This window comes from Azolla caroliniana, unplaced genomic scaffold, assembly GCF_043228905.1.
Source record: "Azolla caroliniana isolate FFs.n. ecotype wild unplaced genomic scaffold, voAzoCaro1.0.p SCAF_18, whole genome shotgun sequence".
Taxonomy (NCBI): Eukaryota; Viridiplantae; Streptophyta; class Polypodiopsida; order Salviniales; family Salviniaceae; genus Azolla; species Azolla caroliniana.
Window position 1 is genome coordinate 2628368 of NW_028230453.1, and position 24237 is coordinate 2652604.

The following is a 24237-nucleotide window of genomic DNA, read 5'->3' on the forward strand; positions in this document are numbered from 1 at the left end:
GCTAGGTCATTATAAGAAGACATAATGGTCCATAAAGGTAGTAACCGTTGCATGTTAAGAAAAAATCATGTGGTCTTCACTTTGAGTTCTGTTCACCATCGAATGTGTGGCTATATCGTTAGGTGGAAAAGGCATACATGTGTGGGTAAATGCATAAGTTCAATCCTATTAGAAATCCAATATTAAAAAAATATTCATAATAGACAATTGCTTGTAAAATAGAAAAACACGTGTATGAGTATTTGAAACTAATTATGGAAAGAGTAAAATAGATTTCTCCCAATTGTCATGCTGAGATGTTCTACAATAGTTTGGCAGAAAGATAGAAAGACACGTTTATTTAGCACTTAGAATTTCACAAGAGCCTCATATTTTTACTTCAAAAGTGGTTTTTCCGATCATCTTGAATGCACTCTCTAATATGAACTTTTATAATGGATACCCAAGGCTTTCCTTTAATATGTGTGTGGTCTCGAACTTACAAGCCATGACTTTAAAAACCAAGGCATGTTTACTGTTGGTGCATAATGTATAATAGAGAAAACAAATCACCTGAATTGTTGTTAGATGTTGTTCATGAACATTCATACAAAGACCACGAATCGGCAATGACTAGTAAAACACATAAGTTCAATTTCGTGGTTTAAAGAGGTACCCCACCAATAGTAAGTGTCTGAAGGAAATTAGTTTATCTTTCTAGCAAACAGTGAAGGGCAAATGCACTAGAATTTAAAACTATGCTCAAGTGTCCCTTCACCTTTCCATCAACTATGTGACTTATCGATTCACATGTATATAATATGATATTTTCGTTCACATGGATATCGACAACATATTCATCATCTCCATATTCGAAGTGTCATTACTAGCATATGAGATTCTTTAAATCTTGCACGTGAGGTTTGAATAATTTGTACGGTGTTTATTGCACACATATTCTATCTATTATATGAGCATGCACATCTATGATCCACGAGTCAGACCTTTAAAAAAAAACTATTTATTTGTTTGCCCCTTCAATAATGTTTTTTATCTATCATATGAACATGCAATCCACTTCTAAATAATGTAGGACATAAACATACATATAGAGAATAATCAAGTGGGAAATTGTGTCCTTAGTGTGAGAAATGATAAGAGGTAAAATGACTCATTGTTAAAGAAATATTGACAATGCCCGAGTAGATAACTTGAAACATCAATTGTGACTGCGATAAACAAGGGTAGAGGAGTCACTTGATACACCAACAATTGTAAGTCATAGCAAATGAAGGAGCACAGGTTCATATTCTTGGCGAAGGAATGCAACTCAAAGATGAGTTTGACAAAATTTGTGGAAAAAAAATGTGTGTTTATGATTCACACTAAATATGTACGTGTTTAGTTTACATTCGGAGTCAATCATCATAGCAAGCCATAAACTCATGCAATCCATTAGCATATGGTATTTACACAGATGTTTGTAAATCACATCCACTATATATTACTCTTAAGGGTGCAGAGACATGCATATATATAATATGTATATTGGATGCATGCATGTGTATTTGTGGTGGATCGAGGGCACAAGCTCAAGGTTCAAGCTTTGTGTTTTTTTTCATAGAGAACACAAAGTGGATGAGGCATGTGAAAAATGAACGAATCAAGGGGTAAATGGTTGAGATATGATCTTGTGGTGGTTCATGACTCCAATGGTTTATGGATTAACATATGGATCATATGAATCAAATGATATATGAACAAGTTGGGACAACCTAGTGTTTGGGTTTTTTTCTTCCTTGAGAGAAGGGGCGGATTATGTGGGGCCAGGTTCAATCGGTTTTGGGGCACTCGGCCTCTACGGTATGGTCCTTTAATCCTCCCAAGTGGGAAGGGTCATTTACAAGGCTTCAAGTGTTGGTGGGGATAAGGGGTCTTTTGTCTTGCGGACAAATTTAAGACTATGATGTGGAGGAAGATGGCATTATATGTAGAGCAATGATACAACCAAAGATATTGCAATATGCCACGTTCTCTAAAATTAGGGTCCTTGCTTATGACGGAACTAAGTGGAACATCGACCCACAAGTTTATGCAGTCAAGGAGCATTGGAAATTGAGAGTTTTTGAAAAGAAACCTTTGATAAGGTTGCAATAGGATCCGGGAGAATTTTGGAGGAAAGATCCGTTTGATCGCACGGAAAAAAGGTATGGTTTTTTTCAATGCAGGGCTACACCATGGGCTAGTCAATTTTGGACCCCTCAAGGGGTCACATCTGAATTCTTAGCAAAGTTTTGGAGGACATTATGGAAAAGGAAGCAAGATATGAAAATAAATGTCTTCAAATGGCTAGTAATACATAGAGCATTACCAGTTGGCTAGTGGCTGCAACAATCAGCTGGACCGATTGCATGCATCTATTGTAGTTGCCAGATGGAGACATTGAAACATTGCTTGTGGGAATGTCATGCTGCACAACAAGTTTGGAGGCGAGGGTTTCGAATTCTAGCCTTTATATTTAGGGATGGCAGTTTTTCGTGGGGTATGGTAGTATGGGCTACAGTGGCACAAATGTTGTGGCCATATGAGGCATGTCCAAATGATACGATGATTAGAATTCAAAGAGGAAGGATAACGGTGGTGCAACGAAGTCATATGGAAGCTCCTTATATGTTAAAGGCAATGCAAGAAGTATGGGAGCGCAACAGACACATGGCATGGGGGCAACTGGATCGAACTGAGAGCCGGGCGAAGTCTCCATCGAATCAATGAAACAGCGGAAACGGAGATCATATCGTGGGGCGAATAGAGGGTGTGGGGGATCGATCGGGGGCGACACTGATTGAAGGAAGGCGAGGGAGGGAGAGACTGAGACTTGAGACTGGGATGAGACCAGATGTATGCACGTGTAGAGAGATATAATGGGTATTCGGGCCTTGAGGCATGGGTCCTAGGAATGGGTGGGCTTAGGCAACAGGCAGCAGCAACAGCTACTGGAGCCATCCAGAGACTATGATATGTATGCCTGCATGCCATGCCATCCCTACTTGCATATATGTCATGTCTAACATGCATACATGCCTACATGCCATGTCTAACATGCATACATGTAGTGCATACATGGCATGGCATGTAATGCATACATGCCATGCCATGCCATGCCATGCCTGCATGGCGATGGGGGAAGAAGAAGAAGAAAAAGCAGAGAGAGAGAGGAACAGGGGAAGAGAAAGGGAAGGATTTTTCATGCAAATTTACGTTTCTGGATTCCTGTTCAAAAAAACAAAAATCATCGCAGATCATCGCCGCCATAGCTGTCCAAGCTCTCTACGAAGAAGAAGAAGAAGAAGAAGAAAGACAGTGCAAGGCAGAAGGAAGATAACGGAACTGCTGGTCGAAGAAGAAGAAGAAGAAGAAGAAGAAGAAGAGCATCAGCAGGATAGAAGGAGGTGGAGAAGGCAATGGTAGCAGTAGAAGAAGGATCGAGACAAAGGTAGTAGCAGTAGAAGAAGCAGCATAGAGGAATCAATATAGCCACCGTAGTAGAAGGAGGAGGAGGAGGAGGAGAAGAAGAAGTATAACAGAAGCAGAAAGTCGAGAGATTTCTAGCTATGGCGATCTCTGATGCGCCAATCCAACCATCTCCTTCACCCTCGCCTTTGGAGCTAGATCAATCTTCCCATAATCATAATCACCACCATAGCCATAACCATCACGATCATAGCAACAACCATAACTATAATCATTATCATCATCATCATCAACAACAACAACAACAAAAACTGTTGGTATTTGATCGGATCAAAGGACCATGGAGCCCTGAAGAAGATGAAGCACTACACAGGTTAGTAGATGAGTATGGAGCAAGGAACTGGTCTCTGATAAGCAGAGGTGTCCCTGGACGATCCGGGAAGTCATGCCGGTTGCGATGGTGTAATCAACTGAGCCCACAGGTGGAACATCGGCCTTTCACAGAAGACGAAGATCGCTCCATCCTTCACGCCCATGCACTCCATGGCAACAAATGGGCTACCATTGCTCGTCTTCTTCCTGGAAGAACAGATAATGCCATCAAGAACCATTGGAATTCTACTCTTAAACGTCGGTTTAATAATAACAACAAGATCAGCCATAAAATCAGTGGTGAGATCAGCAGCAAGATCAACTGTGAGATCCATAATGCCATGGCCGAGATTCCTAGGGTTCATAGTGTTGTTACCTTTGATCCTACCTCTGCTACTTCGGCTACTTCTGCTTCTGCTAATCATTCTGGTTCGAATTCGAAGGTCCAATATCTTATACGACGGTGTGTTGATGATCAGGATGTTGATGAGATCTGCAGTGCTAGCCAAGGTAAAGAGAAGAATCAATACATGTTATAATCTTTCTTCTTCTTGTTGGGTTTGTTGTTCTTCTGTTGATGGTTTGGTTAAGGATGTTCACTGAATTCCTATGAAGATTTAAGACATCAAATTGAAGTTTGTAATCTTCCTTGTTATTGTTCTATTGATGATGATGATGTGATCTGCGGTAGCTGTAGTGAGAGAACATAGTAAAGATCATGTTTTCATCATCATCATCATCAGTAATGATACAGTAAAAGTAGCAATGTTTCTTTTTCCTCTTATTATGCTAACTTAAATGATGGTGATGGTGGTATCTGCACTGGCATCAGTAAGAGAAATCACAATAAAGATGGTATTTTCTTCTTCTTCTTCATCATCCATTATACTGTTTTTGTTGTTGATGATGATGATACATGTAAAGATTATCATCTGTTTTTATTCTTCCCTTATTGGTGGTGATGATATACCTAACAGTAGAAATGGCAAATTTTCTTCTCTTTCTTGTTATGTTGCTTTTCATGATAACGACGACGATAACCATAATGATTACAATGACAATGGTGATCAGATTCTAAGCTTGAGCATCCACACAAACATGAGGATGATGAGCTCTGCATTGGCCAAGGTAAGAGAAACCACCTCAATCTTTCATCTTCTTCTATTTCTTGATAATGTCAATGGTGATGAAAGCTGTAGTGGTGTTGGTAAGAGAGAGCACAGTAAAAGATTGAATTTCCTTGCCTTCTTTTGTTGTTGTGATGATGAATCTCTGCTTCTGCTTCAGATCGTAAGCTTGAATATCCACGAAGGAATGATGAAGATGAGGAGATCTGCAGTGGCCAAGGTAAGACATCAAGACACAATGAAGATCTCAATCATTCTTTTTTTGTGCAATTAGCAATGATAATTCAGAATCATACTCTTTCTCCTTTGTTATGATGATAATTGTTGAGTATAAACTTCTGCTTATGCATTAGATCTGAAGCTTGAACATCCGCTAAAGAATCATCACTGCGAGGAGATCTGCAGTAACCATGGTAAGAGATCAAGACACAAAGATCCCAATCTTTCTTCTTCTAATTCTTCATCTGCAATTGTCGGCATTGATGGTGATGATTCTCTGCAAGTTGAGAGTGGTGATGTGGAGGAAGCTAATAAAAAAGATAAGCTTAGAAAGCTTAATCTTAGTCCTCCTTCACCCGCTCGATCTGATCGTAGCAGCACAGATTTTAACAGCCATTGCTTCCTTTTGAAACCTGTGTTGAAACCTTCTGCTTTTACTTCATATAATGGCCATGTAAAGCAGCATCAAGGATCAATTGAGACCCCTGGCGCTACCACCAGAATAGTTCCCGTCACATCTTTGTCATTGTCTTTATCCCTTTCTGGTTGCTCCAAACAGGAGGAAGAAAAGGAGAGCCACATTGATGGTGTTCTGTACAGTAACAATGCATCAGATGGTTGTGATGTAAAGAGTGAGAAGATTGTTGACCATGATTATGACTTCTCTGACCTTTTCAGACACCATAATGAGAAAAATGGTTATGGTTTTGCTGATGTTTCCCAGAACTATTACCACATTATGAGACAGCGTGCTGAGAAGAATGGTTATCGCGTCTCGGATCTTTCCCAGATATCCTATGGGCGACATGATGAGAATAGGGATTATGGCTTCTCTGATCTTACCCAGGGTTATGGCCATGTTGATAGACCACATAATGAGAAGAAGAGTGTTTATGGCTTTTTTGATGCCTTTCAGAACTATGGCTATGCTGACAAATCACAACATGATGAGAAGAATGGTCATATTTTCTCAGATATTTTCCAGAGCAATGGCAATGGTGATGAACGACGTGATGAGAAGAGGAATAGTTATATATTCTCTGATCTTTTTGAAAGCAATGATGGAAAGAAGGATGTATTATTGAATGGTGTGTATACAAAGAAATTGCAAGAAGATATGGAAATGGCTACTCAGACATCTCATTATCCCAACGTAGAAATCAGCATGCAGGCATCGTCATCATCGTTATTACCATCTTTGTTTTCTGCTTTACCTTCATTCAAAGAAGGAAGCTATATGAAAGCTGAAGATGCAATGGAGCTTATACATATAGCTATCAAAGCAATTGTAACTCAAATTCTATCACCTATTATGAATCCGCAGTCTGCAAAGGACCCATTACAAGATACTGGTGGTGGTGATAATAGTAGCAATGAGAGAATCTTTGATGCAAAGTTATTCTCTGTGATGACTAAAATCGTAGAGAAAGAAGTTCAGCAATATATGGCATTGTCTTCATCGAGAATATAATGAAATATTTTCAGCTTGCATGAGATGCTTCTCAGAAGGGGTTTAATTTGCATTCAGCGTTTATCCCTTTCTCAGTGTAATTTTTTCATCTTATTCGACACACATACATAGAGACCTCAATTTGAAGAGCGGCGTAATTGGGTTTTCTTAATATATGATTTCATTGTTTAAGAGATCAAGATCAGTGTAGTGAAGTTTTCATAACCTACATAGAGACCTTGATTTGAAGAGCGGAGTAATTGAGCTTTCTTCATGTATAATTTCATTGTGGAGAAATGAAGATCAGTGGTAGTGAAGTTTTCATAACCTATGATTGCATCATTGGAGATGTAAGAGAGGAATCTGGTGTTAATACGCAATGGTTGGCATCATGGAAGAATGGAGAATTGATTAAAACCACATCTATGATGATGACGATGACGACTACTAGACGATAATGATGCAGAAACTCCATAACCTCGGCACGCAAACACTAAATACTGGCTTGAAAAAAAAATGGAGAGTATCATAGAGATACATCAATGTCATCACATTGGCTTTTGCTCTAAGATGTGCAGTAAAAAATATATTTCTACATGTACACAAGTTTTTTGACTATGGCATTTTTTCAATCTTCTACTACTAGATTATAATTATCACTATTGGCATTTTTATTACAACTACTGAGTTACAGATTGCTAGTGGGCATTATTAGTTAGCGCTGGTGAGAAGCTCTATAGCCATCCATCCATATAGGAGGATATCTCACACTACCAATGTATTGAATGGAAGATGTGCACAATCATCTTGAGTAATAATTCAATACAATTATCTTCTTCTTGCTACTAATTGTTGGGAATCTCTTTAGCCATCCATATGAAATGGCTATCCAGATCTTCCGGGCAGTGTAAGATGGGCTCCTATATGGATGGCTATCTGACACTAGCCGGACGATCTGCGTAATCATCTTAAGTGATAATCTGGTACAATCTTCTCCTTGCTACCAGAATCAGGTTCGATATTTCTGTTAATAAAGCACTGCCACTCTTCTATTTTCAGAGAGGGTTAGCATCATCTCGGTTTGTTTCTGATATGTGTTGCTTGTGAGGGTGCTCCGATATGTGGTAATGTTACAGCTTGAATTGAATATCTATCCTCAAAAGCTACTCCCTTCATCTCGTTGAACAAATCATCCCAGCTTTCTTCTAAAATTAAGTGCATGTGGTTAGACAAGATCATTTTGCCCTTTGGGGAACATCCTTTCTTGTCTTCTCCAATGCAAACGACACCAAACTCTACACTAAAGATTGTTTATCAATTGGCATTGTATTCAACTATGGCTAGGTGTCAAATCAATGCAAATGTTTGAGGAAACTACAAAATAAAACATATCAAATTTCACGAAGCTAGTTGCTTGTAACCTAAACCTCTAATGATTTAACAATGTTGGCAAATAGTACTTGAGCAATCTGTGTTCTTAAATGATGTTATCGGCATGATCATATAATATCTTGTGGTGAGAATATATCATAGTATTCTATACACGTGGATAAAGTGTGAGGGATAAACGAGAGTGTAAAGAAGGGAAGGATTACTACAAGGATTACTTTTAATCCTCGGGATTGAGACAACCCATTAGGCCAAATGTGAACTTGCTTGGGGGCCTAGGGTCTGACTATAAATATGAAGCCTAGCTACCCTCATTTGAGCATCTCTTGACTACGTCGAGACTCCATTCTTGTGGTGGGTCAACTCTTGTAGTGAGCGCACCAATACCAGGTACGACTCTTTCTTATTTTTTTGGTAACTCTTTCTTCTTCTTTTTTCTATTCTTTCTTCTCCCAATCTAATAATGTATAGTCAATATGTATTTTTTTTCGTTGATTCAATTAATATGGTGTAGTGGTAATAATTGGTTGTATAAAACGTATACATATGTGTAGGAGAGCAATACCTCATTTGATATATATTTGATAAGTGATTCGTGTCGTATGCGTACGAGGTTAATACCTCAATTGCGTATTACGCTCACATACAAATGTTATGTATGCGTATGAGGTCAATACCTCAATTTCTAAGTGTTTGATATACAATCTGTGTCGTATGTATAAGAGGTCAATACCTCAATTGCGTATTACGTTCGCCCTTATTTTTGGATGTTTCGTGTGCGTAGAGGCTATATGCCTCGATTACGTATCTTGATTACATCATTAGTTTGGCTACATTGTGATGTTAAGATTTTTTTTTAGCATATGCATATGTAATCACCTGTATACGTATTTAATCGTATACATGTGATAAACATAAATATGTGTATATTAGTGTTTATTACGTGATTTTGTATATTGAACATCGTCCTTTTCAGGGAAAGGATCTTGGTGGTTGTCCTCACATTTTTGTGAGAATGGCGTAGTCACCATCCTTTTTCCAACAATTTTTATTTTGTTGTCATCTCTATTTTGGCGTGTGTGGTATTATTTAATATAATTAGTAGTCGAGAGCATCTAATTGTTTTGGGGTTACCATGGTTCAAATTACACAATCTGAACATAGATTGGAGAACAAGAGAAATTAGGTATGGACGATCTTGAGAATCTACTCACAACATTTCAACCATTTCGCTACATCAATTGCGTGAGGAAGGACGCAAGTAATCAATATTTGTATTTGCAATATCACTGAAACCTTCCAACACCACTAAGGAGGAGTCAACAATTCAACTTCCAAAGAAGTATTATCATTACGCCGACCTTTTTGATAAGGTAAAAGCTAATACTCTTCCTCACCATCGACCGTATGATTGTCCCATTGATTTACAACCAAGAAAAGAGCCACCGTGTGGACTGATCTACAACTTGTCACCAACCAAGCTTGAAGTTCTTCGAGCCTACATAGAGGAAAATTTGGCAAACAGGTTCATTCTACATTCGAAATCTCTAGTCGGCGCACATATTTTCCTCGTCAAGAAAAAAGATGGCTCACTTTGTCTAGTCGTGGATTGTCATGTCTTGAATAAGGTCACCATCAGGAATAAGTATGCACTTCCCTTGATCTCGAGTCTTTTTAGAAAGGATTAATGGCACAAAGTTTTTCACAAAAATTGACTTACGAGGAGCATATAACCTCATACGGATTCGAGTGGGAGACGAATGGAAGACAACTTTCCGCACCCAATATGGGCACTTCGAGTATACGATTATGCCATTTGGCCTCACCAATGCGTCAACAGTCTTCCAACACATGGCAAATTATATATTGTGAGATCTTTTGGACATCTGTTTGATCATCTACTTGGATGATCTACTAGTTTATTCAAAGACACAGGAGGAGCATGATTATCATGTACTATTACTATTAAGACGACAACGAGAACATGGTCGTTATGCAAAGTTGGAAAAGTGTAGTTTTGATTGTAACCAGGTGGAATTTCTAGGCTATGTCATCTCCTCGGAAGGCAAATCTATGGATCCAGCTAAAGTCCAAACTGTGTTAGAGTGGCAAACTCCACGTTCGTTGCGAGATGTGCAATGCTTTTTAGGATTTACAAATTTCTATCGCAAGTTTATACATGACTACTCAAAGCTTGTTTTACCACTTACACAACTTACAAAGAAGGGACAATCGTTTGTTTGGTCTAAGCAAGTGGACACGACTTTTGAAGGTCTCAAGAAAGCATTTACATTTGCTCTTGTTCTAGCTCCTTTTGATCCGCAAAAACCATTTATCATTGAGGCAGACGCGTTAGATTTTACACTCGATAGTATTTTGTCATAGCAAGGCGACGACGAGAAGCTACATCCTGTGGCTTTCCACTCGCGCAAATTTGACACCGCCAAAATCAACTACGAGATACATGACAAGGAGCTATTAGCAATAGTGGACTCTTTTGCACAATGGAGGCATTTTTATACCATAATACAAATTATTAACAATACATTGCCACCTTCAAGTATAGAGAACCAAATGTTCCGTGATCAACTTTTGTTGGAGACTACAATCATGATTATGGGAACCATAAGAATGATTGGATTCGTAGATAGAGTGAAAATGCTCTCAACTATATTCCCTCATTTTGTACAAAGAGAATGTTTGAAGACCCAAAGAACCCATTAAGGCAAGCCCCAGAGCATAAGATGGATAAATTATTCTAGTTTGAAACATGAATTAAGGGCATGGGTATTAGTAGTAGACATTATTATTGATGGGTTTGAGTACAAGCACATGATTATAAAAGCATGTAGTTTTTTACTCATTTATAGTAACCTCACACACAAAACGAGCCTTATAAGTCTTGGTGACAAACAATCTTGTAAACCCTAATGCCATAACTAGTTACGGTAATTGATACAAATAGAAGTAAAGTTGTCCTTTCCTCATAGAAGGATGTTCAAAAACTTAGAAACGCCATAAAAGCAAGCTCTTGAACACAAGATGGACGTTAGATATTACAACCACAATCATTGTTTAGCTATACTATTAGTGGTACATGAGATACATAATCAAACCTCTCATAATCCACAGGTAATAGATAGATACTCTCATAATCCTTGAATTCCTAGATGAAAGAAGGTGAAGCAATGATTTCAAAGTTGTGTGCTATGAGTGAATGGACGTTTTGAAGTCAACACAACGGTTAAAAAGAGAAAATGAAGACATAGGGAAACCAAGATATATTCCTCACATCGAAACAACGTACATCCAAATGTGATAGTAACCCAAAACACGTAAAACTTAAAACCATGGTTCACTAACTTCAATTCACACTCTTAAAACAAATTTCAGTATACTCTCTCCATAACAATGCACAACACCACTTTGTCTCGATTACGGTAGTGGATGCATGGAATGGTGATCTTAAGGGCAAAAAACAAAATGCGTTAAAGAGTCATTCAGTTCATTTACCAAATTTCTCTTGTTTATTTCCCATGCAACATCAGATGTGAAATAAGAATCATTTGAAAGGAGCATAATTGATTCGGATAAGTATGTACTATTGAAGCAAAAAAAACATGAAGCTACAATGAATGATGAAGTGTGTCATTGTTGACAATGTGTTCATAAAATTCAACTTCCTGTTCCAATGGGAGGAACCAAGCCAAATCATTGTCGTATAGGCCATGTTTAACCATAAAGTCCGAAACACTAGCCAATGTGTTTAGGGTTTCAAGGTTTACATAATGAGGGGTTCAATCATTAACCATTGTATTCATGATCATGAGTATGGGTCTTGAGCTCTCGGAGATTTCGATTTAAATATGCTCTGAATGACAAGTGAAGATAATGAGGGGTTTTGCTCCATGGACACTCAAGTTCAACAATAATAAGTTTTGGGACCTTCAGCAAAATTCGTATGTCTTGTCAGGTTTCCTTCAAACCCTAACCCAATTATCATTGGTTTTGAGTTTTGCAACCTTACTGTCATTAGTTTCAAGTTTTCATCATCAATCCATGAGCAAATATAGTGATTCTTAAGCCAAGAAACAAAACTCAATAAATCAACTCTAAGTTTGTATCATCATGAGCTTGACTCGATATTCTATTGTAAGGGATTTGCTTTCTCGGCATTTACACTTATGTGATTCAATGATCTCAAAAATATAAATGAAGGGATGTCTTTGACTTGACTTCATGAGACCTTCACAAGTCTTGATGATCTCAAGTTCTTGGCCATATAATGATCCTCCTTTTTGCATTACAATGACAAAACGGTCGCCAAAATTCTTCGAGGATTTACTTTTGTTATGACGACACCCTAGTCATCACATTCGAATAAGCTTACACATTAAAAATGTATAAAATGATGTAAAATATCCATAACGTTTAATTTAATTGGCTTCCAGATCATAATTTATGGCTAGTTGATATGAGAGATCCCTACTTTATAAATGCTTACCTCAATAGTAGTTTGATTTCATTCCATCAATAATTCTTCATCCAAAGAACCAACTATCATAGTTCTATTCCAACTTTGAATCTGACTTTGTGGATCAATTTTACAGTGTTCTTTGGAACTAGCTTGAGTTCTATGCTTCAATCGAAACAAAAATAGAATTAATGAAAGCACCTATTCATTCACCAATAATAGTCACACACACAAACACACATTCTCCAATACAGAATATTTTAATTAGTAACGCACACTACAATCCCGATTATACTAGCTCAAAGATCTACACCTACTTATACAGCAAACCTCTCCATTTAAGGTCCTCAAAAATAGTATGTAAGATCACATCATAAGAATTTAGTGTAAGATTACACAAACCCTCTTATGGACATAATCTAAAAAATGGGTCTTGATTCAATTATCTCATGTTCAACTCCAGTGTAAATGAGCAAATGTCTTTCTTGACTTCGTGAGACCTTTGAGGATACCTCCAGTTATCAAGACGTCTTTGTCATCACATTCCAATTAAGACCCAGCCATGTTAAATTTACGCATAAAGCAATGTACAGATTGATGTAATATACGCATACTTTTAGTTTAATTGGCTTCTAGATCATAATGGTTAGTTGATCTGGGACAGATTCTTATTTTATAAATGCTTACCTCAACAAGCAGTAAATTTATCTAAAAGCCTTGAGTCGTTTAATCTCAGTCCGACAATTCTTCATCCAAAACAACCTGTGAAAATTCCGTAGTCATCTAGTACATGCATGTTTCAAGAAGTTCTCAAACATCTTGTATGAATAACAACTTTAAATCTGATTTAGTGGATCTCTTTTACAAAGTTCTCAAGAACTAGCTTGAGTTCAATGCATCAATCGAAACAAAAATGGAAGTAACAAAACCATCAATAACCAATAATAGACACACTTTCAACAATCCACAATACTCTATTTAGGAAAGAGCACTACAGTCCTAATTAGAACAACTCAAAGGTCTACATCAACTTATACTGCAGACCTCTCCATTTAAGGTCCTGAGAAACAGTATGTAAGATTACATCATAAAAATTTAGTGTCTCATTACAACAAACCTTGATTACTCAATGCTAATTGTAATGATTTCTCTTCTTAATATCCTTGCAAATCAAGGAAAAAAATATCTGATTTTAAATCAATATGCATCAAAATCTGTGTTTCCCTGAAACTTGGGACAATTCTTTCCAGCTCTCACTAATGAGAAAATTTTCCAAGACTTACACTCACTTGCGTTTACTGTTGTTCTATGTACATGTTATATGCCCATGACCCTAACTGGAAAGAACTCATGCTTAATTCTAATGGGATGGCGAGTCACAACTACACAATACCATGTAAAGCTTTTTGTTAAGCTTAGTTTACTCAAATCTCAAGTAAATCATCATACATGACAGGTGCTCGTACTCGTTCTGTTACTGAAGGTGCTTTTTTGGGGGGAACAACCTCATGCATTAATACATCATCACCATTCATCACCAAATCCTTAGAGATTGGTTCACATTTCGAAGCCTTCACACTTTGAGCCCAAGCACATACTGCCTCAGTATATGAACGTGAATTCTCAGGCTCTACTTTGGAACGAACAGAGTCCATCTGCCCTTTCTGAAATGGCCATAATGTCACTTCAGTCTTGTTCACGAGAAATGATGGATTTTTCACTTGAGATGCTTGACTCTTCACTGGAGGTAATGGAGCAGCAGCACATGTTCCATTCTCCACTGTTCGTCTCCGCTTCGTTGCAGGTTGTTCGTCAATATCCATGCGATCTTCATCAACCTTCCTCTTCCGAAGCTTCTGCTATCAGACCAAATATATAAGCACTCCTACCTATTAGCATTTATAAAAACAAGGGAAAAACTATAAAATTTCTAAATATGTCCCTTCATGTCCTTATTAACTGTTTCTGCGCCCTTATGGTTTTTGGTTCTCCAAAAGGCCTAGGAAGAACAATACAACATGTGGTTTCTTGTTTGACAACGGATTTGTGCCCCTTCCCAACCGAAATTAAATGCATAATAGCCAATTAAGTGCAATGTCATGTACAATGCTAATGAATAGAAGCTAATCTCAATTCTATTGATAATTAATTGGACGGTTATATCCTCGCTAACCGTGAGTACAGGAGCACCTCTCTGTTGATCATGATTACTGGGCAATCAACGTCTACTAATTATGATAACTTGGGCACTTGGCTCTCTGCTAATAATAACTCATCATAATTAATTTGGTTTCTTCACAAAAATTAATTACCTGTAATTTACAAGCAGTAATTATGTGTGACATAGGGAGATCAACAAAACACACGTGGGATCTTGCTCATCAATGGATTTCCGCCCCTTCACTAAAGAAATTAAATACCTAGTAGGCGATTAAGTGCAATGTTAGTTACAATGCTAATTCAGAGAAGCTAATCACTCTTCCAATGATAATTAATTGGACTGTAATATCCTTGCTAATCGTGATTACTTGAGCACCTCTCTGTTGATCATGACTACTGAGTAATCAGTCTCTGCTATTTATGATTACTTGCGTGGTAGTCTCTCTGTTAATCACAATTCATCATGGTTATTTGGTTTCCACACAAAAATTAACTACCTGTATTTTACAAGCAGTATTTATTGGCGAGAAAGGGATTTGTCAGAAAATCAAAAGATAATGGCATCTTAGGAAGTATTAATAAGCATAAGAGCATAACACTGTTTCCCTTAAAAGTAACCAAAACAAACAAGAATAAGTTTACATTCAACCTGTATATCTTTTGCTGATGCCATTACGGCCTTGTACTCTTCCTTGTAGCGAGCCCTCAGCACATTCCATAGAACCCCTCCTGGTGTTCTTCGCCTCCTGCCGTTAACAGTCATCTGACCACCATGTGCTTCAATTGTGTCAACCTGCACTCATGGAGTTCCATTGTTCCTAATGGAGATTTGGATAAATATAAAATACTTCATGTAATTCAATCATATCGAGTACCATTACACTCCATATGCACAATTGATATTAGATAGCAGCCATATAAAGTTGCACTATGTTATACAATAGAGACTAGAATCTAATCATATCGAGTAATATTTCTGGAATAGATGTAATTCCTCAGCACACTGAGAATATTACACATCATTGTTAAATACAGAATAACACAATATAGCATACGTTTTGGGTTTCAGGTTTACCAATCCCATAATTTTGGGTTAGGGATTTTATTTCTATTTGATCACCAAAATGTGGCCTCTCAGCGACCTCCCAATACATCTATTAGCAGGAAAACTTCTTTGACAGTATGAAAGCGTGCAACCAACAGAAGTACTAAGAATTCCCAAATTCAGTTTTGTGCCTACTTGTTATAGGATTCAAGAGGTTCCAGACAGGATAAACAAAGATGAACTTGTTTTATATTTTTTAAACAAAATTTTGAACTTTTCAAAAATCTGTCAGGCTTTCCAAACAAGAACTTTTCGAATGGAAAACTGTTTTAAACCCATATTTTTGTTAAGTAACTTCAATTACATCCTAATCAGGGAGCAATTATGAATAGGGAATGTTCACTAAAGAAGAAAGTGCACGTCCCCCTTTCTTTCATTATGCTACAATTCTAAACATTTGATTGACTGAACTCACTTAAAATCAAAATACGTACATTATATATGAATGGAGGTACTGTACCTCTCGCACCAGCTCCTTCAGCACATCAAATCCTAATCTTTCAATTGCAGCCTCGATAAGGAAAATCTTAGGCTCTTTAAGACGTCGACAAAGTTTAAAGATAAACCTTCTGCAACCATAAAGAATCAAGGCTTGTTGTTAGAAAGTCAAGTCATTGATCTAATGAAATATGTGAAACTAAACAATGTTCATAAACAGTACTTGCTAGCACCAGGGCCTTCTTCATAGTTGTTAGGGCCAGGGGCTTTTCCTTCTTTTCGCTTTTTCTGGCATCTCTTTTTCTTTTTCTTCTTTCTTTTTGTATCCGGTGCTTTCTTTGTCTTTTGAATTACAATGTCAACATCGTTATCAGTGAAACAAAGATCGCAACCTGAGAAAGAAAAGAATGAGCCAAGATCTCTCTTTTTAAAGTCACAAATTCTTATTTATTTGCGAAAAAAAAATGGTTGCATGAAATTTTGAATGAAATGTAAGCAAGGACGAATTTGAAATCTGAAAATAAGTTATTTTGTCAAAACGCCAAAGTTGTTATCTATGTTTTGACAGGTTCTCTATGTTTCCAGTTCACAATTGAGATGAGATTTTCTGAATTGACAAGACTTGCAATGATGCAAGCTTTTGCCGTCTTTTCTTTTTTCATATGCAAGCCTACTGGTAAGAGATATTTGTTTATTCTTTATTGACGATCAGACCTTGAGATCAAAAAAACTATTTTTCTAGATGTCCCTGGGGATGTATGTGAGAGCTGAACCAATGACCTTGTCCCTGCAGAGAACAATCTTTACCACTCACTATCTCTATCTCTAAAAGATCTCTCATTCTCTCTCTCTCCGTATTTATATTTTAGTTTGTTGTTCTCAAAGGTAAGACAACATTTTCAAATGTAATCTCTTGTTTTGATCTCACAGGCCATTTCCGTCTTCTAAAAGTCATTAAAATTGTTTGCTTTCCTGGTTTTCTTTCTAATAGTAAATAAACCAGAAGGAATTTCAATTTCTGATTGGGGGGCACCTGAAGGTGAAGCGATTTCTCCTTCTTCTAATACAGGAGTAGGAATGTCGATGGAGAGCTGAGACGAATGGGGAGGAAGAGGAGAGGGTGCTGCAACAGCTAGTGTGGAGGCGATGGCGACAGAGATCTTTTGGTCATCTGATTCTTCATTATCATCATTAGGCTCTTCTTCTTCTTCTTCTTCTTCTTCGTAATCACTGAGCTCATCGCAGTCCTCCTCTGCGCTCTCCAGGATAGCATCCAGCCCCAATTCCATACTAAACCCTAAATCCTAAACCCTAATATGCATGGACATATACATATGTGTGTATGCCTTATGAAATTTCACCACAATTCGGCTTAGCGGCTCGGCTCGGTTTAGGCTTGAACCTACCTAAACGGTTTGAGCTCGGCTCGGCTCGAGCCTTGCCAAACCGTTTAAGCCGTTTGTCTTATTTAATAATTAGGGTTTAGAAAGTTAGAAATTAGACAATTGGAAGTTAGAACTTGAAAGTTGGTACCATTACCTCGGACATGTATGTACAGGTGTTTTTATTAACACATCTACTAATGAACATAAAAAGAAAGAGAAGCATATGGCCAGTTGACTAGATGGACATGTATAGGTTTACCCAACAGATCTCTAGTGTCTTCTATATTTGAATCATGTGTAGTTGCATCTTTTCATATTTCTTATGCTACACTCCTTCAAAAAGAGCAAACTGGTGAGTTTCTATCAAGCATTGCTCCATATAGCATATCATCCCAAACGTATTAAATTGGACTGGATATAATATTGAGATCCCATATTATATACAGTTATATACCTATCACAAATGATAGTGGCCAAAAAAGTGCCCATTGGACGAGAAATAATATTGATCCATATTAGATACAGTTATATATCTATCGCGAATGATAGTGGCCAAAAAAATGCCCAAATTAGTGAGTTGGTTAGATTAGTAAGCCTTAAAAGTGCAACGCTTGAAGGTTTGAGTTGTGTAATCCCCCTTGGGGAAATCTTGATTTAATGTCAAATGTATTGACCACATACGATTGACTTTAAATTGAGTTTCAAGCAAGCAGTCATGCTTAAAACTTGGTCAGGACTAATTGAGTGTTCATTATTGCTACTTAGTGGGTCTTATTGCTTTTCTACATATAAATTACATCATTCCTGAAGTCCATGACTGACCGACTAAATTGGTGTCTTCAATTTAGCTTTCCTTCTAAATCCAGTGTTGTTGCATCTTTGTTTTATTGCGGGAAGACCATGTCCAAGTGAATCTACCCTCAATCAACTAAGGACAAACATGGCACTGTGGTTTGGTAATGAAGAAGGAGAATAAGAAAGTACTTAAAGTACTCTATGTAGTTGTCATTATTTTGGCTCCATGGCTACTTGCATCAATCTCTCAATATTATCCTGCAATTTCGTGCAGTTGCAATGTGTTATTGGTCTCTTTGGCAGTTTGGTTTATGTTGACTGTTAATGCACTAAATCCGAAAAAGAGACATTGATATGCATTTAGGTTCATCTAGCAATAGAGTGATGAGTCACTACAGAGTTCATTCACATCAAGGCAACATATTGTTTGAAGTTCTCCTCATATTGTGCATTGTTGGACATTGTCAAAACCTTTAGCTCATGAATAGTTGTGGGAATTGCCCTTTTGTTGGATCAAAAGTCAGAAGTAGGTAAAGAAGTTTAGAAAATGTATTTTCTCCTTGACACACGCCGAAGAGTTACAATACATTGCATGAAGGCATGCTGATAACAACAAAGACCCCGAGCATAGAGATTTTAGGCACATTTGCCATACCATCACTAGATCATGGAGGTTGTTGCTCTTGATATCTGGTCCACCCATACCTGGGGACACCCAGATGGATGTGGTCAAATTTATCTTAACCTCGCCCCACCATATTAAGTAGCCTTCGGTACACTATGTACCTTCACCACAATTCAACCCCATCCATAATTGTTATAGACTTCATGGTTGGGAAACCATGTCTAGAATTATTCCACCACATGTATGAATATCATTATCACGGAGCTTCACGAAACCTAGATATTTCTTTTTTCATGTTACATCTCAAGTTGGAGTGTGCTTTCGGCGAGGAGTGGTTGGGCAACCGACATCTTGTAAGCCTTATAAGCTCGGAGTCAACTATAGAGAGTAAGGTTAAAGCTTTGTGGCACTTATAAGCTTGGAGTGGACTCGCACTAGACGTTGAATAGAGATATCGACAAAGCCTTGACACTTTGGGTAGAATATAAGGAGTCTCTCCTTGGGGATACTATTAGAAGGGTAAACAAAGAAATATGTATATAATATACACTTTATCCACTAGTGTACATATAGTGAGTCCCCCCAACCCAAGTTTCCATTAGTGAGTGAGCACTTGCAGAGTGAGAGTAGTAGAGGTATGGCAGGGTCTTTAGCATCTCCTGGTGTGGTCATAACTGGTGCCTCCAAGGGCCTCGGGTTCGCCTTGGCGCGGGAATTCCTGGCCGGCGGACCCGCCCGAGTGGTCGTGTGTGGACGCGACGAAGCCCGGCTCGAGGCAGCCATGACATCCCTTCACATGGCCAAGCACCCCGATGCCCGCCTTTTCGGCATGCCTTGCGATGTATCCGAACCCACACAAGTCGCGGCTTTCGCCCGCTTCTCCGAGGATGCCCTCGATCGGAATGTCCACTTCTGGATCAACAATGCTGGTTAGTGATGAATCCAGTTTTGTTTTTCTCTCTTTTTGTTGTTTTACATTCCCTCAAATGCCCTTTTTTTTTCCTCCCAAAGAGAGAAAATTGAACTCAACTCACTCTTTGATTGCACCGGAATTAACACATATAATAGAGAAAAGAAACAGGGCGTAAAATGATGGGATGATTGCTGTTGCTCCTTTTTTGAGGATCTACCATCTGCACATTTGGGGATATAACAAAAACATAGACACATTTATGGAAAGTAAAGAAAATCGGAGGGGGTATTTGAGAGTTTTTCCCTACATTTGAACATTTGTTAATCTTCTTTTTTTCTCCTATCTTCTCTCTCTCTCTCTCATGTTTCTCCATGCTTTGAATTAATATTGTATTCTCTCTCTCTCTCTCTCTCTCTCTCTCTTGTCTCTTTTGTTGTTGGTTTTTATCCATCATTGTTGGTATGCCATATGGGTATTTATGAAATAGATGGCCTGGATGGGTCTCCATGAACCCTATCCATGCCTAGGGTTCAAGGGTACCCTCATAGTGTGGTGTGAACACTTGTCTTGCATATGGTCATCCATCTTATTGTAAAGTCGAACCGTAGATGACTAGTATGGCTTCACAAGGCCTTTGTTGCATGTGCACTACTAAAATAGGTTGAACGCCCGTTTAGCATCGGTAAATGATGAGGAAGAAAAGATGTATTGGTTCAATGAGAAGTCTCGTATTTTGAAAGACCCATTTACACTACTCAACGTGTCAATATGCATTTTTGTTCCTTGGTCATGAAAATCCTTCCTAATTTGAAGAGATATGATGATTACTCTTAAAGAGGTCATCGGTTCAATGAGAATCCTTGTATTTTGAAAAACCCATTTTTGCTACTAGACGAGTCAATGCGCGTTTTTGTCCCTTGGTCATGAAAATCCTTCCTAATTAAGGAGGTGATGATGATACTCTTAATAGATCATCGATGGTTTTTACAGCTTTACCTTTGTCCTAAGCCAAGTTTTATAAACCCATGCGTCTGTATTCAAATTTTGCTAATGCACTACTTCACCAGATAGTTCATATATCTTTCTTTGCTTTGACTCACTCGACTCTATAGGTGAGGTGACATCCAAGCGTATTTTGTGCGACATCGAACCTGAAGAGATTGTCCGTGTATCAAATACCAATGTGCTTGGTTCACTCCTTTGTTGCCGCGAAGCCATCCACATTATGAAGCAGCAACCTTCTTCCGAACTTCCAATCTATCACATCTTCAATATGGGTTTCTCTCGTTGGGGGGCCAAGTTTACTCGGTCGGCAGCTACTCACAAAATGACGAAGATTGCCCTCACACAACTATCAGTTTCGTTGAATGAAGAGCTTAAGAATGCAGGTATGAGATAAGGAGCATAGTCATTCATTTATCATAATTTAAATGTAATTAGGAGAAAGCGTAGAATAAAAACTCGAGGGTTCAACTCTCCATGAATCAAGTGCACCTTCAAGAGGGAGCCCTACTCTTTGCTTCAAGAGGGCGCGAACTCAAAATAACAAGGTGTATTGTAGGGTTTACGATCCCGAATATATATAGAAGTAAACCCTAGGTATGCAAACCATAGGTATCAAGCTTGTGCCTTGCATACTGGTCATCCATGGGTCATGAGTCTAACTATGATGGACCTGACTCCATTGGTTTATGATTGCATGTATGCCCTTTACGAGGTGAGACTAGATATGGACTCATGGTTTGTCATTTGATGGATATTGTGGACGCGTAATGAAGCCAGGCATGACTTAAGTGAAGTACTAAATCTAGGTTTCTTAGTGTTAGAGGTTGCAATACGTTGGCTTTTCTTGCTTATCCGTCATTTTCCCGAGCATTTGCTGTCATCGCAAATTCAATTATTTCAGATGAGGTTACAGCCTCAACCATATATTCTTAACACTCGAGTTGTGGAGATGAAGTTATGCGCTTGTGGATCCTTGGTGAAGCATACACTCAAGGATTTTGTTCTGGTGGAGAAGTTTACAAATAGATTTTTACATTACCAACTATAGATAGAAACACAGATTATCTCTACACTATTGTCATTGCTTTAAAAAGTTACTCATCTTCACTCTTTAGGAAGAGCCCATATATAACATGTCAGAGGATACGCATGTGTTCCAATTCATTTTTTTCAAACATGACTATATTCGGGGATCATTAACGTGATGAGGGATTCAAAGGAGATCCGAAGATTACAACTGATCGCTTTTTGCTTTCCATACGATAGTTGATATTATACCATTACTCCATCCAAATGTTGCTTTCCTACACTCGTATATTTTTGTATATCCTAGGCTACTTTTGAATTTTCATTATGTTTGTAAGTTTTCTCTGTTGCCATCTGTTTCATGCCATCAAAGTTTCTCAGAAGTTTTCCATCCTGGTGTAAATGTGTTGTCTCTTTGTTCTTGATATAGAACCGAGTAGGATTCACAGAAATTGGCACTTGAACCATTAAAAATCTACATGTTTTTATGCATAGAAAACTTTGAAATTTTTATTCCAAAATGCCCTGGATTGGAGATACTTTGAATTTTTATATGTAGGGTTAGGAATTCTTTAATTTAGGTAGCTTCTCTTCTTTCCGTGATATAGTATATCCTTATCGTGACAAACAAAAAGGCTTACAGCTTGGACCAAGTACCCCAACCAAATTCCATCTCTTGGTTTTCAAAGGATAAAGTTGCATGTAAATAGGAAACCAGTTACACATGCATAAATTTGAAATCAGCTTACAACATGTATATGAGGTCAGGTGGTGGAAAACAAACAAATGCCAGCAGGGAATAGTGACTAAAGGCTGTAGTTCTGTCCATAGCAGCACATTTGCTTTCATAGGAAGCAGAGAAAAATGATACGTTGATCCAATCACAAGTCTTGAATTTCACCTTCACGCTATGGATGATTCAACAAATTTTTTCCTTTTTTCTCTGAACCATTTTGTGGGTTAAGGAAGGGATATATATGTGTGTGTGTGTGTGCGTGTATATATATGTATGCATATATGTATATATATGTATATATATATATTTATGCATGTATGTATATATGTATGTATGCTATATATATATATATACATATATATACATACATGCATACATATAAGCATACATATATATATATATATGCTCATGAGAAAGACATTATTGTAAAAATTCTTTTGGGTTGTTTTCATGTTGTAGAGTTAGCTAATCTTGAACCTCTGTATACATTTTCACATCTCTCTTGTTTGTATAGGAATAACCAGCATTGGAGTGCATAACCTTTCACCTGGAATGGTTCTTACGGACCTCCTACTTAAAGATTCCACACCCGTGGCACGTAAATTCTTTAATGTGTTGGCTGAGGAACCTGAGACAGTTGCAGCGGCATTGGTACCATCTATCCTTAATATAGAGGGATCAGGTCAAAGCATTGAATACTTGTCTCCTTTGTCTGCTGTCACAAGGTTGATGAGTGGTTTCCCACAAATATTTAAGGGTGGGCGATTCTTTGATGAGCGAGGTGACCGGGTGCTAATGGATGGATGCAAATATCAGGAAAATGGTGTTAAAGTAATGTTTTGAACTCCACCTTTGGGGTGATGAAGCAAGGTTTGAGATGTATATTTTTTGCATTAGGATCATGCAACTCTTATATTATTTTCATGTTTCATGCGAGTTGCCTTCCTAACAAAGCCTTTGCAATATCTTGGAACTTTGCCTATCTGGAGCCATGATGAGACTTAACAAGAATAAGTGATTTGACGACATTTCATTTGATAAAGTTGAGTTCTTTGTTCGAAGTGGAAACTGATGCTAACTATAGAATCCTTCTAAAAGCAATTGTTGTCAGCATACCCTTTTAAACTAGGGGAGAAAATGTCCATGAAGAATCAGCAAAGACAAATTCTCTTCAGATAAATGGTTTGCACAGGTGAGTGTAAGATTTTCTTTTGCCAACAATGTGAACCATGTGTTGTTCAGACTGTTGGAAATATGTAGTGGGCTTTTTAAACATTCCATGTTATGACAAACTATCAAAAAAATCATATTACAATTCCCAATGGGATTGATTGCTCAATACTTCAAAATTACTATTGGGACTATGCTTTTCAAACATTACTTCGGCAATTCGTCAAATAAATGAACACACCACTGTGGTTCAAGCTCTGTTCTGTACTCTGTTGAACATAGCAAATTAGGTATCTTTGAACTAAATTTTTTTAAAATAGTTTAGCAAATAACCTATCACCAAAGCAATCAAATTAAAAACCATATAATGCTTAGGTTGCCCCATATGACCTTCATTT

At 37.8% G+C, this 24237-nt stretch overlaps 3 protein-coding genes across 4 annotated transcripts; 2 read left to right on the top strand and 1 right to left on the bottom strand.

Annotated features, from left to right (window-relative positions):
• The first annotated feature begins 3276 nt into the window (after positions 1-3276).
• On the top strand, positions 3277-7459 carry LOC147852067 (uncharacterized). 2 transcript variants are annotated; one of them, XM_087334068.1, is made up of 4 exons: positions 3277-4332; positions 4894-4950; positions 5110-5169; positions 5303-7459. In XM_087334068.1, the coding sequence occupies exons 1-4, from the start codon at positions 3591-3593 to the stop codon at positions 6637-6639; spliced, it is 2196 nt and encodes a 731-aa protein (XP_087190194.1). In that variant the 5' UTR covers positions 3277-3590; the 3' UTR covers positions 6640-7459. The 2 variants fall into 2 exon arrangements, with proteins under 2 accessions (XP_087190194.1, XP_087190195.1); XM_087334069.1 differs by lacking the exon at positions 5110-5169.
• Positions 7460-13484: 6025 nt separating this feature from the next.
• On the bottom strand, positions 13485-17473 carry LOC147852068 (uncharacterized). The gene is made up of 5 exons (XM_087334408.1): positions 17218-17473; positions 16408-16576; positions 16207-16315; positions 15291-15434; positions 13485-14337 (listed from the first exon to the last, which is right to left on the bottom strand). Exons 1-5 carry the CDS (start codon positions 17471-17473, stop codon positions 13906-13908), a joined length of 1110 nt encoding a protein of 369 aa, XP_087190534.1. The 3' UTR covers positions 13485-13905.
• Positions 17474-19570: 2097 nt separating this feature from the next.
• LOC147852069 (putative chlorophyll(ide) b reductase NYC1, chloroplastic) lies at positions 19571-23555 on the top strand. Its single transcript, XM_087333735.1, has 3 exons — positions 19571-19918; positions 21015-21290; positions 23184-23555. Exons 1-3 carry the CDS (start codon positions 19627-19629, stop codon positions 23510-23512), a joined length of 897 nt encoding a protein of 298 aa, XP_087189861.1. The 5' UTR covers positions 19571-19626; the 3' UTR covers positions 23513-23555.
• The last annotated feature ends 682 nt before the right edge of the window (positions 23556-24237 follow it).